We start from the raw sequence: 18,206 nt of genomic DNA, 5'->3' as shown, positions 1-18,206 counted from the left end.
TTCATCGCGAAGCTTGTCTGTTGGGCTTGTGATGTTCTACATTTGTTGTTTGATGTTCTTAATATTGTTCTACAAATGAGCATTGTTCTACAAACTACAGTTTTAAGCCGACTCCTACAGCAGATTTTTTATGAGGAGCTTTTTCATGATAGAAGCACACTCGGTGGTTCGTCATTATCTGCCGAGAGCGACCGCTATTAGAAAAAACTGCTTCTATCATTTTGGTGTTCCATGCACGGAGATTCGAACCCACGCACTTCCGAGTGGTAGTCACGCATCAACCCATTTGGCTTGAAATTACAGCACTTATATTTTTCCTTAGCACTCATAGAGCCCCCACACACTCGCCCTTTCAGATGGGCCTCGAATGCTTAAGAAAACCATGTTATAAAAATTGTGAGACGTAAGTCTTTAAAAAATTGTACCCGAGAGTCACCGGGTGTAAAGTTTCCACATATGACCGTAGAATAGAAACAAGTGCGGGGAGCCCGATCACTGGAATACGCTAAGTTCAGATATGAGCTACTTAAGCTCAACGAAACCAAGACAGGAGGTCGGCATGGATTGTAAATGATGGCTTAGAAATTGAATATTGAAGGGAAAAGGAGCAAGACACGGCAAACTAGCTTGATAACGCTTGGTTACAAGTTATAAAACTATTGCAAAACTACTAGCAAATGCTTTTAAATTAGGATTAACTGATTACCACTTGTTCTTACTGCCTAAGTTTCAATACTTCAATTCCTGCGAATATGACAAAAATGAGCTGATTGGTAGATGGCTTTAAAAATTAGTCGCGCTTTCAACACTGGCATTCGAATACTGCCAGAAAGATGAAAAATGTCAAGCCGTGGACGTTACTTCTAATAACATCTGCCGCACAAATTTATTTAGAACGAAACCGTTCTTTTCTCGAAGAGATTGCGATTTTGTACTTTTTCAAGACCCGAATATTTAATGATTGGCTTGGAGACAACTTATGAGTTATGTCCCTCTTATAGCGGGAAAATATCATTCAAGAACTTATAAGCCGATCCAAACAGGGCACCGCTTAGCAGACCTCAAAAACTTGTTTCTAAGCACTGCAATTTGTATTTATTTCAGAACAAAATTTAGTATACATTTTTTGTTGAAAAAAGTTTAAAAACTAATTTTTCAATAAATAATTCAAAAAACCTAATAACGCATTACAAAATAAAATATTTATATTTTAACTAAAACAAAAAAGTGACCATACGAGTATAGTCCTGAAAGTAACCATAAGTAGATATTTTTTATGTAGCAAAAGTTACATATACACGTAATAGTCCAGCGCATCTTAATTTAATACGCGGTTGGTCAAAGTTTCCCACATTTAGTCATAAACATTTTTAAATTACGTGTAAAAATCATTATAAGTCAATTTCTGATAGATATTTTATTGCCAATGTTCGACAGTAGAGTTTCACGAAAATTATTTTGATGGAGTATTCCAACCATCTATCTACTCTATTTATAGGTCAATTTGACCAATAAAAAAATTCTAAAAATTTCTTTTGAATAGTTAAAAAAAATTCAGTGAGGGTTATCGAAAGTCATCAACATAAGCGTTTCTCATGATTGACAGAAACACTGGCCTAGAACCATATGATCTCTTTTCTGTTACATAAATGCTGCTCGACAGCATATCAACCAGTATTAAATACACCATTTTTTTAAAGCTGGTTTTAGATATTTCAATACATATTTTCTTCATACTTATATTAAATTTTCATATCATTTACGGCTCGACCTTGAGCACACTTGATATCCAATTCAATAAACTGATTTTACAATCGTAAAAATCGCAATCGCCGTTATTTCTACCGATCTGCTCAGCCTGTTTGTAATGCAATCCCTCCGGCGTCGCCTTATCAGCAGAGGTACTGGGGCTAAAAAAAACAGTTCGTTTTTCACATTCACTCACAGTGGCTGCAATATTAAATTTATATGTATTTCGGCATACCTCAGAAAAATATGTATGAGTTCAGCAAAGATGCTGTGACCCCGTCGAAAACTTATCGAGCTCGCTTCGCATATCGCCTTCAGTACGCATTCCATGCCTTTGTAGCCATAGCTTTAAGTAAAATAATGATTTTATTCAGAGTATTAAAATTTGTTTAAATATAGTAAGTAGTTGTACAGAGCAAGCTATAGGTAGAAGGGAAATTTCCTGTTTATTTTAATATTTTTTTAAATAAATTATCTTCTTGTTGATTGATACCAGAGCACTTGTAATTTTAGTTATTCTGATTTTCTTAATATACAAAGTTTGAAATCTTAAATTGTTCATTACTAAAATCCAATTTGTATTTTTTTTTAATAATATTATATATAGCAGAAACATATTTAGGTACGTATGTACATATATGTAAATAAGCTATGAATATTCCATAAAATTTCTCAAGCAAATTTACGGTGACCGCCGTACTCGAGTGAGTTGTTGCGTGACTACCATTCAGAAGTGGAAATCGCGGATACGAAACGCCAATTTATACCAATACCAATGAAAACGGTATTCCCTCGGCAGACAATGGCAAACCTCCGAGTGTATTGCTGCCGTGGAAAAGCTCCTCATAAAAACCAGTTCCTGTTCGGAGTCGGCGACTGTTGGTCCCACCATTTGTGAAACAACATCAAGGCACACACCACAAATAGTAGAAGAAGCTCGTGCCAAAACAGTCGAAAAGGGGGGAAGCGCATATATATATTCAAATAAGTTATGGAGCTTTTTATGCCATAATAACATAATAAAATCAAATCAGCAGACCTACCACAAATATTCTAGAATTTAATATGATTTCTTTAATTTTATTTTACTTATTGAGCCGTAAGCCCTGGCAGCTAGTGCTCCTTTTATTGTAAAATAATAATTTATTGTTATTTTGTTCTTCAAAAAAATGAAAATTTGCAAATAAGTATTAAACTTTTATTCAGGAAAAAATTTATAAATGATTATATACTACGCATACATACATATATCATACATTAGAGCGGGTCGAAAAAAGTCTTCAAAAATACCCCTTTTTGTAAGCCTATGTGAAAACAAAAGAATCAAATTTTTAAAGCGCCCTAAAAACCAATAAAATATATTTTTTTTCATAACTTGGCTGGAATGTAATTAAAGCACACAAAATTATATTTTATTTATTTAGTCTGTCGATATTTCGACTTTAGTCTGAAGTCAACTTGATCAAATTTTAAATGAAAATGCTTTTTTTTAATCAGAGATAATTGTAAAGAACAATTGTTAAATTTTTTTCTAAGATGTTATTCATTCCCAAAATTCAAATTCACCAGCGAGGCACATTCAACAAGGTAAAGTGACAACCCAGCCGTACCCTCTCATATGCACCTGACGTATGCCAGGAAAGTGTTAGCAAACAAATTAATCCTTTATGAGGCAAGTACCATTTTTGCTAAAGCTCAATAGCATTTGAAATTAAAGTTTCTGTAGATATGAAAATATTTCAAAATACCTTCATTTTAGCATTATTGCATTTTAGTGTTTTCGGTTTGATAGGTTTCCTTTTTTTCTCCCAATGTAATTAAGCATTCAATTTCTTATTCAAAAACTTAATTTTAAGTTTTTATAATCCAAAATTTTTAAAAATTAAACATTTGGATACTTTCTTCCAAATTCAATCAGAACTTAAATGTATTTTGTTCAACTCACAATTTGTAATTGAAATTAAAAAATTTAAATTACGAATTATAAAGGATTAATAATTGACATTTCAGGCTCAGTTTAAAAGAGAGAAATGTCCAAATCATTTCTATCTTGTTGAATATGTCTTGACTCACTGTGAAGTCTTATGCTCAAAGTTGTACCCCCAAATGCAATTTTTTCTCAATTATGATTATAACCAAACAAGTTATACCGTCAAATTTAAATGCATTTTAAACAGATATTAAATGATATTAATTTGCTCACAAATATGATACACATTTTTAATATAACATATAAATGATCAAAATATTTTCTTTGGCTTCGAGATACTCTCCCATAAGCTTTCAAATAAGGAGTAGCTTTAAAAAAATGTAGGTATGTGGAAGCGGGCCAGCATAATGACCTGAGTGTTTTATTGAGTTTATAGCCTTTTAAGTTACTACCTGTCAAGTCGATTTGCTGCATAGGAATACAAGCTCCAACGCAGAGTTGATTGTCTCCCTTGTAATGCATACATCGGAAATGTGTTGTTGTATTTATTATAATACTCTGGCCAAAATGGATTTTCACGAAAAACTGTCGCATTATAGGGTAGCCAGTATTCAGCCTTTAATACGTGTCCAGTGGTGAGAGATTCATACGAGAGATCGGCTGGAATTCCAATGCCTCCAATGAACTATTAAAGTAAGATATACAAATTTTTGAAATTCAAAAATTTCTGCAAAACAAACTTAAGGCATAACTTAACGTATAAATTCAAATTTATAAAATTTATCCTTTTCGAAAATATTAAAACAAAAATGTATATTTTTCAAAACCGTTTCTAACAATTTAGTAAATTTCTTACACTTACTAAAATATAATTAAATAAAATAAAATGCAATGAAATAAAATTAAGTGGGTTAAAATGAAGTAAAATGAAATAAAATAAAATTTAATGAAATAAATGGAAATAAAATGAAATGAAATAACATAAAATGAAATAAAATAAAATTAAGTAAAATCAATAAAATAAAAATAAATCAAATAACGAAAGTAAAAAAATTAAGTAAAATTAAATAAAATGAAGTAAAATGAAATAAAATAAGTGGAAATAAAATTAAATGAAATAACATAAAGTGAAACTAAATAAAATGAAGCAAAATAAATGAAATAACGGGAAGTAAAATAAATGAAATGAAATAAGTGCAAATCAAATAAAATGAAATGAAAAAAAACAAAATAAAATCAAATGAATTGAAATAAATCAAGTAAAATGAGGTAAAATAAAAAAAAAGTGAAAGTGTTAAGTGAATAAAAGAAATTATCCAAAATCTAATAAAATAAAAGAAAAATAAAATAAACTATTGTAAAAAAAACGAAGTGAAATAAAATAAAATAAGTGCAAATTAAATAAAATTAAGTAAAATAAAATAAAATAAATGGAAATAAAAAATAATGAAGTAAACTTAAATGAAATAAACGTGGGAAAATTAAATAAAATAAACCAAGTAAAATAAAATAAAATAAAATAAAAAGAAGTAAGTATTTAACAAACGAAGTAAAATGAAATAAAAACAGGAAATAAAATAAAATTAAGTAATATGAAATTAAATAAACGAAATAAAATTAAAAAAACAAAAGAAAAAGTGTGTGTAGCGTAGTACACATAACAGAAGTTAAACTTTCAAGGCAGACAAAGAAGGAGGTAGAGACCCGAGTGAGAATGAGACAGAGAGAGAAAGAATATATATCTAAATAAATTCACAACATTTGCAGAGAATACAAATAGACAAAATTTACAAAAATAAAATAATGGTTTAAGATAAATCAAAACTTATTTTATGTTGTATTTCAATTGATATGATAGTTTATGTATTCGACGGCAAATTACATATGTATGCATGTACATTTGTATATGAAAAACAATAACGCACAAGCGCAAGAACAGCACATCACATTCCTACAAGAAATCAGATACGAATACGCACTAGTGAACAAGCGCGAAACAATTCTGCTCTAAAGCCTATGTAGGTGTGTATTTCTATAAACCCACTTTAAGTCCTAGCATGCATACAAACACTCATACCTACTTGCCTTCTAAACTTCCAACAAAATCATTGTATTCATATGTAACTACATCCATGCACGTTCAAACATACATACATGCATATATGCGCGAGCACAGCGCTCCCTTCTTGCTTCCGTGTACTTTTGTCTTCCACCAGTCGATATTCCGAATATTGCACTTACAAAAACAAAATACCTTGATTGACGCAAAAGCAGCAGCAAGCGCAACGCGAAGACCGCTTTGACACCACGCATTTCAAAATGTTCTAGAACACAACAAAAACGCAGCGCATTCACTTCATGCCTCAATAAGAGTATGTCCTCCAAGCCCAAAATCTAAGCCTAGCGACTACAAAAACAAAATACATTCGTAGACGCAGTCGCAGCGGCCATGATTCTTTTAATCGCGACGGCGCTGAACAATTTAGAGTATTATGTGGTACAAAAACAAAAAATGGAGATGTGAATAGCCTAAAGTGTATCTAAGATATATTATATATAAGGTATAGCTCTCTCTCTCCTTTTCCTCTACGTTATATCTTTTTTCTCTCACGCGGAACGAAAATGCCCAAAACGTTGCATGGCCTTGAAATTTTACTCTCCATTCTCGCTCGTCCATCGACGCCTAAGAAGTTTCACTTCAAAAAAATAAAATAAGTGTAAATTAAATAAAATGAAGTAAAATAAAATAAGTAAAAATTAAATCAAATTAAGTGAAATAAAATAAAGTGAAGTAAAATAAAACAAAATTAAAAAAAAAAATAAAGTGAAGTAAAATATGAAATGAAAAATGAAATTAAATGAATAAAATAATAAATAATGAAAATGAAATAAAAGGAAAAAAAAATTAGAAATCAAAAAAATTAAATTAAAAAAAAAATACAAAAATAAGAAATATGACAAAATAACAAAATAAAAATTCGAATAAAGGCCGATTAAGTGCAAGTATTTGGCGTTAAGATGGGACTGCATCGTCGTTATTTTGATAGCATACCTTGAATTCTCTTCAAATAAAAATTTGTTTGAATGCTATTAAAATAACGGCCCATGGAATGACACAAACTCAAAGCTTTATGCATTTCCTTACCGCTACTCCGTTCTCAATACATTTGACAAAATTTTATATAAATATAGAAATTTTTTTTTTCTTTGTTTTCTCTACAAACAATTTTTCTTCTTTGTTTACATTAACATTTATATTTAAATTAGATTAAAACAACGTTTCACTTCTATTTAAAATCTTCGCTATTTTGACACTCTGTTCTTAGTTCTCTCACACAACTCATTTAGAATTACGTCTGGTGAAAATTTCTTTTCTATTTTGTATTCTATAATTTTTGTTCACCGCCTTCCTTTATAGAAATTTTCAATAGGGACAGGTTAATCTTGACAGGCATTTGAACGATATGATGTCCCATTCATTCTCGCAAATCATACTTACATATGTACGTGGATCTTTCAACAAAAACAAAAAAATAGTCTCCGTTCATGGACTACGCCTGAACCAATAATCTTTTAAATATGTATATAAGATTTTCATGATGTTACAAGCCTACCACCTCTAAAACTGACCCCATGCTAAGTAATAAATAAAAAAATGCTTACTTGATAACGTGTGGGCGCTTGACGCGGAAATATAAGAAATCGCTTATTCCTCTGCAATCCAATGCTATTTATCAGGATATTACCGCTAAGAGAAATAATCACAAAACACCGGAAACAAAAGGAACAACAATCCATTTTGAACAACTATGATCAACTAAATTAACAAAATCTTAGTGAACCAAACCATCCGCTAGAGAACAAATTTAATTGGTGAAGAAAGCTTTTGTAGAAGCTGTTACACATATACGTATGTATGTACATACGTGCATAGCACGTATTAAGGTATGCATGTATGTGATGCAACGATACCGAAACCGAGGTGAAAATGCTAATTGCATTGCAATGATTTCACACTCATGTACTAAGCGGCAACTTGACGCTTTTGTCTCTATTACCATAGGTAAATAGACTTTAACATTCAATAATAATTCATAACTTAGTGTTGATAAAAAATGCAATTTTTTTTACAAGCATGCCACATATTATTTTTGCGCTCATTTTTACTACAAAAATGTTGATTTAGTTTTATTTTGACAATCGTGGTGACGAAAACGAATTATAGCAAAAAGAATAGTTTGTATACGCGCGATTACACGCTATTAATAATATAAAGTATAATTCACAAGCAATTTTTGTACCATCTAAAAAAACAACTACCTAATTCATGAAAACGTCAAATCACATGCACACATAATTAATAGTTGCGCTGCACGATGCGACGTTTTGCTTGATCCTCTTCCGTTTTCAAATTACTCTTTTTCACATTCAATTGCCAAGCATCGCTTAGCTGAAAGATATCGACCAATGTTTTGAAAGAAACACTCTTCTTGGGGTTATACTGCTGGTGAGAATGGTGATTTTCTTCTTGTTGATAGTTAAAATGTTGCTGCGTTTCTGTATTCACGTCTGCATTAGCGTCGGCGTCGGCATCAACGCTAACTTGCTCACACTCTTGCATGCACATATATGTGGCCTCATCCACAGTTGACTGATAAACGTTGCCCACATTATCATCTGTTACAGCGTTCATGCTCTCTGATTGCTCAGTTTCCTGCTGTTGTTGCAGCTGCTGCTCTACATTCTGTTGCATCGGGTGTTGCGTTTGCGGTTTACTGTCCATAACGATGCTGCTACTGTTAAGGTTTTGTATTTCTGAATTTTTTATTGATTTTATTTAAAAAAAGGTAGAGATTAAAATATACAAATTATAATTGTGTACATGAAAAACGAGTTCTTCGAAGTAAAAAAAAAAGTTTTCGAAAGCAGTTGTGAAAAGTGTAGATAACATAAAAACACTTAGAAGCTGTCGTTTCAAGTGCACATTCCCAATCAAAAGTTATTGATTGAATTTGATCCACTCTTATTGATGTAGTCAAGTATGTACATTTTTAAGCCACTAGTTTATAATTGGTTATTTTAAAGTTATTTTCCCCCTTCATAATTCCCTTACAACAGCAGATTAACAAAACAGTCTGTAATTGAAATAATCAAACACATTGGGTCTAAAGTAATGATTTATTATTATTGCTCAGTGGTGATAATTATGAGCGCATATTGCAATAAATATTTATGATTATTTCCCATTTATTCGTACGGTAATGTGCTTACATATGCTTGTACGTATGTATATTTGTATGTAGATATTAATATGTAAGGTAATATATACTATTTCGGTTACACATTTGGTCAGCTAGTGACCTATATTACATTACATACTTATAAAAATGTAAGTGAATTATATTTTGAAATTACCAAATTTCTTTCCAATTAGAAGCACTGAGATTAGTGGGGATTCTTTAAATGTATTAATAAAATATAAAATTTTAACTATTCAGCCAACTAATTTTTGATCTAGCACAAAACAAAAACAAGCATATAAAAGCAAAACACTTCGGTATAATACTTGCGTACATGGGATTCTTTAATACAATACTAATTTATATATGTACCACGAATCAAATTACTTACATTTACGGTGGCATCACGACATGATAATATAAAACTAAATTAAAAACTAAAACACACAAAAAGTTGCCATCTTATGAACCTTTTAGCTTAAATTAATAAATTCAAAATAAAACAGCGGTGCATCCAAGCTCTGCAAAGTGTTGTGTTGTTGCTTGTGCAGAGCTAATTTAAATAAAAATAAACAGTGTAATATTTCTTTACTTTAAGTATTAATATTCGCCAATACTACACTATGACTTTAGACAAAATTGAAAAAAAAAAGTCTAAACGAGAACTTCAGACAAAGTCGCAATGCTACTTTCACTCAATTTATGAAGGTCAAAATAAATCAGAAAGTAATTCAACTCAGTCTATTTCCATTCTGGCTTTTTACTGGAAGCTGCGTTCATCGTATTTCGTTGCCCTTTATTTCTTAGCTTTATTATTTCTCATCTTTATGAAATTCCTCCATGCAAAGTTTACAGCTCCATGAACCTTCGGGGGGCGTTATCAATGGAGGTGACAAACAGTACATATGATAACCACGATCACAATCGTCACAGAAAAGCAATTGATCGTCATTATCTGAAGTGCCACATATTGAACAATATTTGCATTCTATGCATTGCCACCGATAACGTTTCACTGAGATAATCATATTCGGTGTAAATTGTAGGCAAGAGGGATGACCGGAACGGCCACAATCCGAACACGAAACTAATTCCTCCGGCAAATTGGTCTTTTTATTCTCTCGCTGATCACCCAAACAGAAGTCGCAGTAGGTTGAAGGTGTTGCTACTTCACGATCAGCACGCATTTTGTTTTTTAGATCTTTTTTGACCGCAGCACCAGCAACTACTGGCGCAACGATATTTGCTGCAACTGTAGTTGGAGGCGTGCCAACTGTAGCTGCTACAGTGCTTGTTGTACCACTCACCCCACTTGTACTGGGTAGTACAGGCGCTGCGACATCACTAACACCAGCAGTAGCCGCCGGGCCTGCTTCACTTAGTGACTTATCAAATGTTGGCCCAGCAGCACTAGGTGTACCAGGTGGTATTACAATCGCCGATTGTGATGTTTCATCGTTCGTACCAATTGGTGAAGCTGAATTCGAATTGCTCACTTCCATGCTTGATGCTACGGCACTAGCGGCAGCAGCAACTGCAGCAGCTGCTGCGGCTGCAGCAGCAGCAGTGTTTGCATTGTTGTTATTTGCATTGTTAGCGACGCCACGACGACGACCACCACCTTCACCGTCCACATTATTACGACGACGACTACCTGCATGAGAAAACAAATAATTATGTCTTTTAAAGCTCATAAAATGCTTTTCATGTGCCTGATACACACCGCCTCCTTTACGACCGCGCTTTGGAGTGCCATCAGCAACAGCAGTGCTCTTGCGAGCAGAGCGTGAACCGCGCTTGCGTTTACCGCGACTACTATACGACTCATCGAAGTCATTGTCCGATTCAAAATCCTCTTCGAAGTCATCAACATGGTGATAGTGAGACATGTCAATGTCCTCATGGAACCAATCTTTTTCAGCATTGGCGTGCGAATCTTTACTATCATTATCGCCTGAGGCGCTCATTGAATTGCCATCTGCGGCAACGATTGCTAAAAATAAGAGTGGCAATAATGTAAAAAATAACACTTCTTTTACAAAAACTATTAGAAGAGAGCTGGTTTTTTACTTAAGAAACGTTTTTTATTGCATTTGGATGTGACAATAAGTGTGTGTAAATAAGTTTGGAACGCTATCTTAAGGTTATTTTTATTGATTTTTCCTATTTGATAATACTTCGGTTTCGTATATAATACGATTGTACAAAAGGAACATATTACTTTACAGCTCATATACTATATGTACATACCTGCACTCTCTGTTTGATAATGATCGCGCGCTGAGGTTGCGCTAGTTGATTGATGATAGTGAGGTTCTCGATATTGGTATGCCCTATAACTATGATGATGATTGAGCAAGTACTGGCGCTTTGGTTTACGCCAACGAGCAGATGGATACGTGTAGATCTGACCATCACGGAAACCAGGCATACGCTGGCGTTGCTTCATGAACAAAGCACAGTGGGTTTGTGCAACACCAGTCTGTGGGTCCAAAAACGGCATACGTAGTCGACGTTCAATACACAGACGTGTGTTAAAGTTCTCGCTATTCTCCAGTATCTCCTTGTAAGCCGAATCATTAAGAAAATTCTCTATTTTTTCAAAATTGTTGAGGTTTGAAATTTCAATGTCGGAAGCCATTGTCAAAGGACAATATAGAGGGCTACACGTACTGGCTTGTGCTTCTTTGCAAAGTTGAATGGACTACTTTTACTTTTGTGTGTGTGAATGCTTTTGTACGAAAGGGGTTGCTGGTACAGATGTCGAAGGTTGTTTCACAGCAGCTTTGGAGTCTTAAAATTATTCAAAGCAGCTGCGAACTATGCACTTTGAAATTTAATACTTATTTTTTGTTATAAAATACATAAACGTACAATATTAAACGATTAGAAACACATTTTTCGCAGCTTATAAGAGTATGTATTAACAAAAGCAAAATTCAGGTGCGTCTCTAACAAAGCGAACACATAAAGAAAACAGAGATGGAAGTTACCATATTTCCCAAAAATGAAATAACTGATACCCGATACTCATGAGAATGTTTTCGCACTTTAGGGGTTAACCGTGCTTTTAGCTCATCAAATTTTAATTTACAGATAAAAAATCAGTTAAATTGGGAGTATTTTTATACTTTACAGATCGGGAGCCAACATTTTTCAAAACTAGTCAACATAACTTTCAATTGAAGAGTTTTGATCCCAATATTAATATTCCAAAACGTAGAGCAATATTTTTAAACTATTCAAAAATTATTGGCACAAAACAGTTCGATAAAATTGGTATTCTGAGCCACTAATTATTCATTCAATAACGCACCTATTTGCCATTTTACATAACTTGAACACAAATTGCATTGTATTAATGATATTTTCAGCAGAGTAAATTGCTGATTATTTCAACTTAAAGTGAAGTAAACTCTAGCAAATAATATCTGGTATTGATACTTCACAAAAATAAAATGTTAATTAAATTTGTTTTTAAAGTGTGTGTAATATTGCGCCAGATTTGGTGGGCGCCATATTTATTAATATGGAACACTTTAGAATATGAAATTTCTAATAACAAATTTTATAACAAATAAAGGCTAATAGTATATTTTGTTCATATTGTTTTATATGAAAAAAGAAGCATAAAATGATCGAATGAGCATAATGAAAATCGTGCTTGGTCTTCCCAGGCATTGTGATTCTCGAAGCTGTTCATCAGGAGATAAATTCTCATTGTTTTGTTTCTGAAGTTAGAGCAAGTCTTATTCTTGCGAAAGAATTTCCATGATGCCATCTTCAAAGAAACGACTGTAAATCTTTTCCTTAGCCTTTTATGATATTTTTGTTTTCTAAAGAACCTAAAGCAAGAATTGTAAGGAATAGAAATATCTTGATTTTTGTTAAAGCAATGTTTGTAAAAAAGCTTTGCCATCTTCAACGAAGTGCTTGCATTTATTCAAAAAGTTATTTAATTAAAAAGTTCTCTTTAATATGGCAGCACTTGCGGCCAGTGTGTCATCAAATATATTAGTTAGGGCGTGGAAAGGCAATGAAAACAACTTTATTAACAAGTGGAATATTAATATTCTTATAAAATTGAACGGTGATTTTTTTTTTAATTAGGCGATAAAATTAACAATGGGTGCCAGTAATCGCACTACGCGCATAGCCGTTGGAATTTCGGCAATATCCTTCCTGTTATTTCTGATTGCATTCGTCTCTCCCTACTGGTTGATCACAGATGGTCGCATTGCTAATCCACGCTTTACAAATCTTGGACTATGGGAGGTGTGCTTCAATCATTTCCAAGATATACATCGGTTTTACGACACTGTATTCACAGGATGTATGTGGGTTTTCGAAGAGGAGTACTATATTATACACGATTTCCTGCTGCCGGGCTTCTATGTTGCTGTTCAAGCTTTTGCCACACTGTGTTTCATCATGTGCCTTATTTCTTTGCCACTGACAATAGCTTTTTTGCGTACGTCCCGGGACGACGATCGTTACGTGGTCTTGCTGCTGACTATTGGTTCCTGCCAGGTGATTGCTTCCATTTTCGGTTTTATTGCTGTTGTAATTTTTGGTGCAAAAGGTGATTCTCGTGATTGGATACCAGGATGGCAAAATAACGATATGGGTTGGTCATTTGCATTAGGTGTGGTGGGTAGCGTTATGTTGTTACCAGCAGGAATACTATATTTAGTAGAAGCACGCCGTGAACGTTATCGTCATTTAAACGAGATAAGTAATCGAGAAGTTAGTGAATACGGTGGACCCTCCGATGATTACTACCAGCAACAAGCTCAACAGTATTTCGCACCCGAGCCGACTAGGCCAAGGCGTCCGCCACCTGGTCAAAGTACTTCCGCCGCTGCTGCAGCAGCAGCTGAACTACCCAAAGCGGGTGGCATACAAACAGATATTTGAGCGGTTTTGTTGTAAAATTAAACAGAAGCACAATACCAACGAAATTTGCAAAGGTGCATATTTCAGTAAAAAAAATTTCCAGTATAATTTTAGTATCAGCCCATTAATTTTAGAGTCTCCAAAATAATCGAAATGTTTTTATTTAAAAGTCGTGTGTGCCCAAAACACAATATATATACGTATCTCGAATATTGGTCCATTTACTTGTGGCCAATCGATATTAACAAGTCGTTTTTGACATTCCTAAAATATTAAGTGCCTAAAACAGCATAACTCGTCTATCCGTCCATTTTTTTTTTTTTAATAATTTGTATGTTTCTATCATTCCAACATTGTTATTTGCCTAGTATTGTAAACCTATATCAAAAGTTTGTGAATAGAAATATATTCACACATATGTAACTTTTATTCTTAAGAAAATAGTCGACAATTTTGACTTACACGAAATGTATTTTATAGTATGTTTTATTCGTAAATTATGTCTTTTATGTATAATTTTTACAGAACCTAATAAAGTTTTTACATACAAATTTATATACACACTATAGTTTAAATTCATTATTGAATAAGAGTTTTTAACCAAATATGCCGTACTGAGCATTTGTAAACTGATTTGCGCATGTGTTTCACACTTGTACAGTATATATTAGCGAATCTGTAACATACCAATTAACAGCTCTGTTCTTTAATAATCTTAAGAACTATATTGAAAAAATAGTATTCAAGCATTATGTGAATATTTGGAATTTAACGAAAGTCGTTCACATTTTGAGTTATATCATTTTTACTTAAACGAAAAAATGACTAGAGAGCTTATAAACTGCTTTGTTATTCTGCACTCAGGTTGTGCAATCAGACCCATTCCTATTGCTTTGATATGTACCATTTGTTTCGCCTTTAATCCAATTCGGATGATGCTGTTCACCATTTGCCATCGTCTTTTCCACAATTACGAACAATTCCCGTTTATTTGTTTCTAACTGTGAACGCAAATAGGATAGTAAGGCAGTCTCGTCGCCAATACAATCCGGTTCCCGCAATTTCGAATCCAAGTTGTAATATTTGCCATCAATGCGACGTATTGCTATCCAGTGGCGTTTCTGCAGCGGCAATGTGACAAATGCGAACTTGTAGTCCGAAGGCACGTTAAGAATAAAGCCGACGATGGCATTTAAATTAATGCAGGACGGATCTCTGGTTATAGCAATGTAAAGTGGAAGCAAATAGAGTTGTAAGTATAAGTGCAGAAAAAAATAGCTACAGGACCTACTTGCGTTTATCGAACCAGATAGCTTCACAATTACGCATTTGCAGGGCTGTCATTATAACATTAATATCGTAATTTCCCAAACCTAATGGTGAACGATGCGGGTTGATCCAAACATTAGGACTTAGATCGTTACATATTTGATCTAACTGCTCTTTTGTGTAAGATTGTTGGCCTACAATAATAAATTAAATCAAATTGTTGCGAGACAACAAATATACCAAGTGTTACCTTGGAAAAGATTATTAAGTGTATGAAGCGCGCACAACTGACGGGTTTGTTTCTCGTGGTAGATATTTGTTGGCATTATGGTGCTAAAGCTTTTGACTTAGACTTGACAAGGCTAATCCGTTGTAATCATTGATTATTTTGTTATAACTTATTTTGGATTTTGTTTTTCTCGGCTTGTTTTTTACTTTCTTATTGTCTTCGTTGTATTTAGCCTATTGTCAACCATGATTTGCTGTCCAATTTATCGTGATTACACTACGAAAATATGATGTAGGCTTTCCATTGTGAATTACTAAATATAACCCGTAATACCGGACCGCTATTTTTTAAAAGGGGAAATATTTGTAATGGAATTCATTAAAAAAAAAAAACACAATAACTATTAAAAATACAGAAGCAAGTTTGTGGAAGCCGTAAATAAAACAAAAATCGTATTGTAAATAAAATTAGTTTCTAAAGGACCGCAAACTAACCCCGTACAACTACCAACTAACAAGCTTTTATTTAAAGTAAAAACATTAACATTTAGTATTTATTGATAACAATTACTTTTTTTATAAATTTAATAAAATTGTGGATGCCTATATACCATGAAATGTGTAAGAATTTTTTTATACATTAATTACTCATAAATTCCTCATTTGGAATGCAAGGAAAAAATGCCCACTGGCAGTCCCTAAACTCTGACAGCACTTGGTCGTACTGGTCGAAGCTGTCATGTGATTACATTTTTCACCTGACTGACATTTTTCTTGGCGAATTTCTTCAACAGTAATTGGGCGACGACTGAAAAATTGTAAATTTTCCCCGTGGAAATTTTTGGAATTCAAGGAGAAAAATCACAATTTAACATTTTTGCATAACACTAACAAATACAACAGTAAAAATGAAAATCTGTGGCCCAAAACTGTCGCTATGCGGTTTGATCATCTCGGTCTGGGGAATCATACAATTGGTGAGTAACCCTTCAGAGCAATGAACTACTTTGATAAAAATATATGAATGCTCTTTATCTAAAACTCACATAGTAGTTACGTTTGTACCAGAAATATTTCCCATTTCCCATTGTTTGTTCTATTTCTTCATTTTAGGTATTGATGGGAGTTTTCTTCTTTATACATAGCGTTGCGCTTATTGAAGATTTACCTATCAGCGAGGACTACTCTTCGGTCGAGGAATTCTATACTGCGGCCAATGCTGCGTACAACCAGGTATAGTCCCATTCAGTTATATATAAAATTCACAATATCTCTTCGAAAATTCAATGTTACTTTAACAAGTGTGACCAAACACTCACGAGATTGTCGTTCGTGACCTTGATCAAATATATTGATTTCTAAAAAGTTATGATTTATAATGCATAAAGCATACTTAAGGAATATAAATAAGATATATAATAATCATAATATTTGTACGTGCACACTTCTAAATAATAATTCACTTTAAAATAATTTCAGAACGCCTATAACTGCTGGATTGCGGCCTGCATCTATGTGCTAACTCTCCTGTTATCCGCTCAACAATTCTATGTGAACAGCCGAGCAACTGCCAACTAATTTACTGATTGAACGCCGTAGACCAACAAGACAAAATATAAAAGTGCATACTATTCCCATTTATAACCACTTGTTAAGTTCTCCGGCCTAAGTTATACCTCTATCATCATCCATTGTGGCAGTAGCAGTTAGCAGGCGTGCCCCAATAAAAAACATACCAAAATATGTACCTGGTATATTTGTATATTGGTGCGAAGACGGAAAAATCTGAAGTCTGCGGAGGGGCATAAACTCATATTGTCATCTCGTTCAATATCATCAGCGTCGAGGTTATTGTTGATTTTTTTTCATTAAGTAAGCGGTGTCTGCAATTTTTAATGCAACAATATTGTTTCCGAAAATATTAAAAAACAGTTAAAATTATTTACCTTCTTTTTGAAGTAAAGATAAGAGCATATTTTATTGAACAAATTACTTTGCTATTAATTTCTGTAACAAAAACAAAAAAACCTTCAAACTAATGTCATCAGTACTCATGTATTTGGACAGCACAGATAGTGCTTGTAGGAAATTGAAAACTTAATAACACATTCCATGATCGACCAAATCGCAAAGTTACCTAGTTTTTTTTCTTTAATATTTTGATTTTTGTTGTATTTCACTGTCTTGTATTCTTCCCACTTTGCGTTAGCAACGTGCTTAAAAGTATTTTTTTGATTTATGTTTATTCTTTATATGCTAAAGTTATTCTGTCTAACACAATGAAAAAACGCGATGCACTTTAGTCATGTTTGCGATATTTATTGTAAAAAATCGAGTTTACAAAAATTTCCAAATTTACAAGAAAATTCATTTTTGATTTAAACAATTTATGTACACTTTGCCTGAATAGGAAAGAGAGCATTTGTAATGCACCTAAGGGAAAAGATGTCGGTATTAAAGCAAAACAGAAAATGGGCAATATTTGAAAACTGTGACTAAACACATCTATATACAATAGGAAAGGTGACAAAGAGCGTAATATAGAACGTAGGACGGGCCTTCTCGTTTAACCTCCGGCCTCTTCGTCGCGTGTTTGTGTGTGAATAAGATATTGATATTGCAGTTTCTGATTAAAAATTGTTGCACTGCTTCTGTGTTGCTACAATTTTCTTTTTCTTAAATTCATTTGTTTCTTGTAAAAGTTTAAATATATGGTGTAAATTAGGTAAAACATATAAAAGTATATAGAAAATTCTTACAAATACAAATACCATATAAGCATACTTGAAAGATACATACATACATACATATGTAACAGGAAAGGGAAGAGAAAACCGCAAAAGCTGGTTAAAGTGTTGTAAATCTTAAAAATTAAAATTTCTTTGAGAAATGTG

General features: G+C 33.1%; 6 protein-coding genes across 6 annotated transcripts; 2 read left to right on the top strand and 4 right to left on the bottom strand.

Annotated features, from left to right (window-relative positions):
- Window positions 1-1,017: 1,017 nt before the first annotated feature.
- LOC128866147 (uncharacterized) lies at window positions 1,018-7,554 on the bottom strand. The gene is made up of 4 exons (XM_054106659.1): window positions 7,343-7,554; window positions 4,132-4,364; window positions 1,985-2,095; window positions 1,018-1,910 (listed from the first exon to the last, which is right to left on the bottom strand). Exons 1-4 carry the CDS (start codon window positions 7,475-7,477, stop codon window positions 1,760-1,762), a joined length of 630 nt encoding a protein of 209 aa, XP_053962634.1. The 5' UTR covers window positions 7,478-7,554; the 3' UTR covers window positions 1,018-1,759.
- A 247-nt stretch (window positions 7,555-7,801) lies between these two features.
- LOC128866148 (uncharacterized) lies at window positions 7,802-8,606 on the bottom strand. The gene has a single exon (XM_054106660.1). The coding sequence runs from the start codon at window positions 8,460-8,462 to the stop codon at window positions 8,037-8,039; it is 426 nt and encodes a 141-aa protein (XP_053962635.1). The 5' UTR covers window positions 8,463-8,606; the 3' UTR covers window positions 7,802-8,036.
- Window positions 8,607-8,820: 214 nt separating this feature from the next.
- LOC128866146 (zinc finger protein ubi-d4 B) lies at window positions 8,821-11,892 on the bottom strand. The gene is made up of 3 exons (XM_054106658.1): window positions 11,170-11,892; window positions 10,643-10,912; window positions 8,821-10,573 (listed from the first exon to the last, which is right to left on the bottom strand). Exons 1-3 carry the CDS (start codon window positions 11,558-11,560, stop codon window positions 9,732-9,734), a joined length of 1,503 nt encoding a protein of 500 aa, XP_053962633.1. The 5' UTR covers window positions 11,561-11,892; the 3' UTR covers window positions 8,821-9,731.
- A 1,027-nt stretch (window positions 11,893-12,919) lies between these two features.
- LOC128867445 (uncharacterized) lies at window positions 12,920-14,370 on the top strand. The gene has a single exon (XM_054108648.1). It carries the CDS (start codon window positions 13,045-13,047, stop codon window positions 13,834-13,836), a length of 792 nt encoding a protein of 263 aa, XP_053964623.1. The 5' UTR covers window positions 12,920-13,044; the 3' UTR covers window positions 13,837-14,370.
- LOC128867446 (josephin-like protein) lies at window positions 14,267-15,612 on the bottom strand. The gene is made up of 3 exons (XM_054108649.1): window positions 15,335-15,612; window positions 15,107-15,278; window positions 14,267-15,030 (listed from the first exon to the last, which is right to left on the bottom strand). Exons 1-3 carry the CDS (start codon window positions 15,408-15,410, stop codon window positions 14,676-14,678), a joined length of 603 nt encoding a protein of 200 aa, XP_053964624.1. The 5' UTR covers window positions 15,411-15,612; the 3' UTR covers window positions 14,267-14,675.
- Window positions 15,613-16,040: 428 nt separating this feature from the next.
- LOC128868927 (ribonuclease kappa-B) lies at window positions 16,041-17,627 on the top strand. The gene is made up of 3 exons (XM_054111545.1): window positions 16,041-16,289; window positions 16,426-16,545; window positions 16,792-17,627. Exons 1-3 carry the CDS (start codon window positions 16,221-16,223, stop codon window positions 16,888-16,890), a joined length of 288 nt encoding a protein of 95 aa, XP_053967520.1. The 5' UTR covers window positions 16,041-16,220; the 3' UTR covers window positions 16,891-17,627.
- The last annotated feature ends 579 nt before the right edge of the window (window positions 17,628-18,206 follow it).

The sequence above is a fragment of the Anastrepha ludens genome, chromosome 6 (assembly GCF_028408465.1).
Source record: "Anastrepha ludens isolate Willacy chromosome 6, idAnaLude1.1, whole genome shotgun sequence".
Lineage (NCBI taxonomy): Eukaryota > Metazoa > Arthropoda > Insecta > Diptera > Tephritidae > Anastrepha > Anastrepha ludens.
This window is presented reverse-complemented; position numbering and strand designations above follow the sequence as displayed.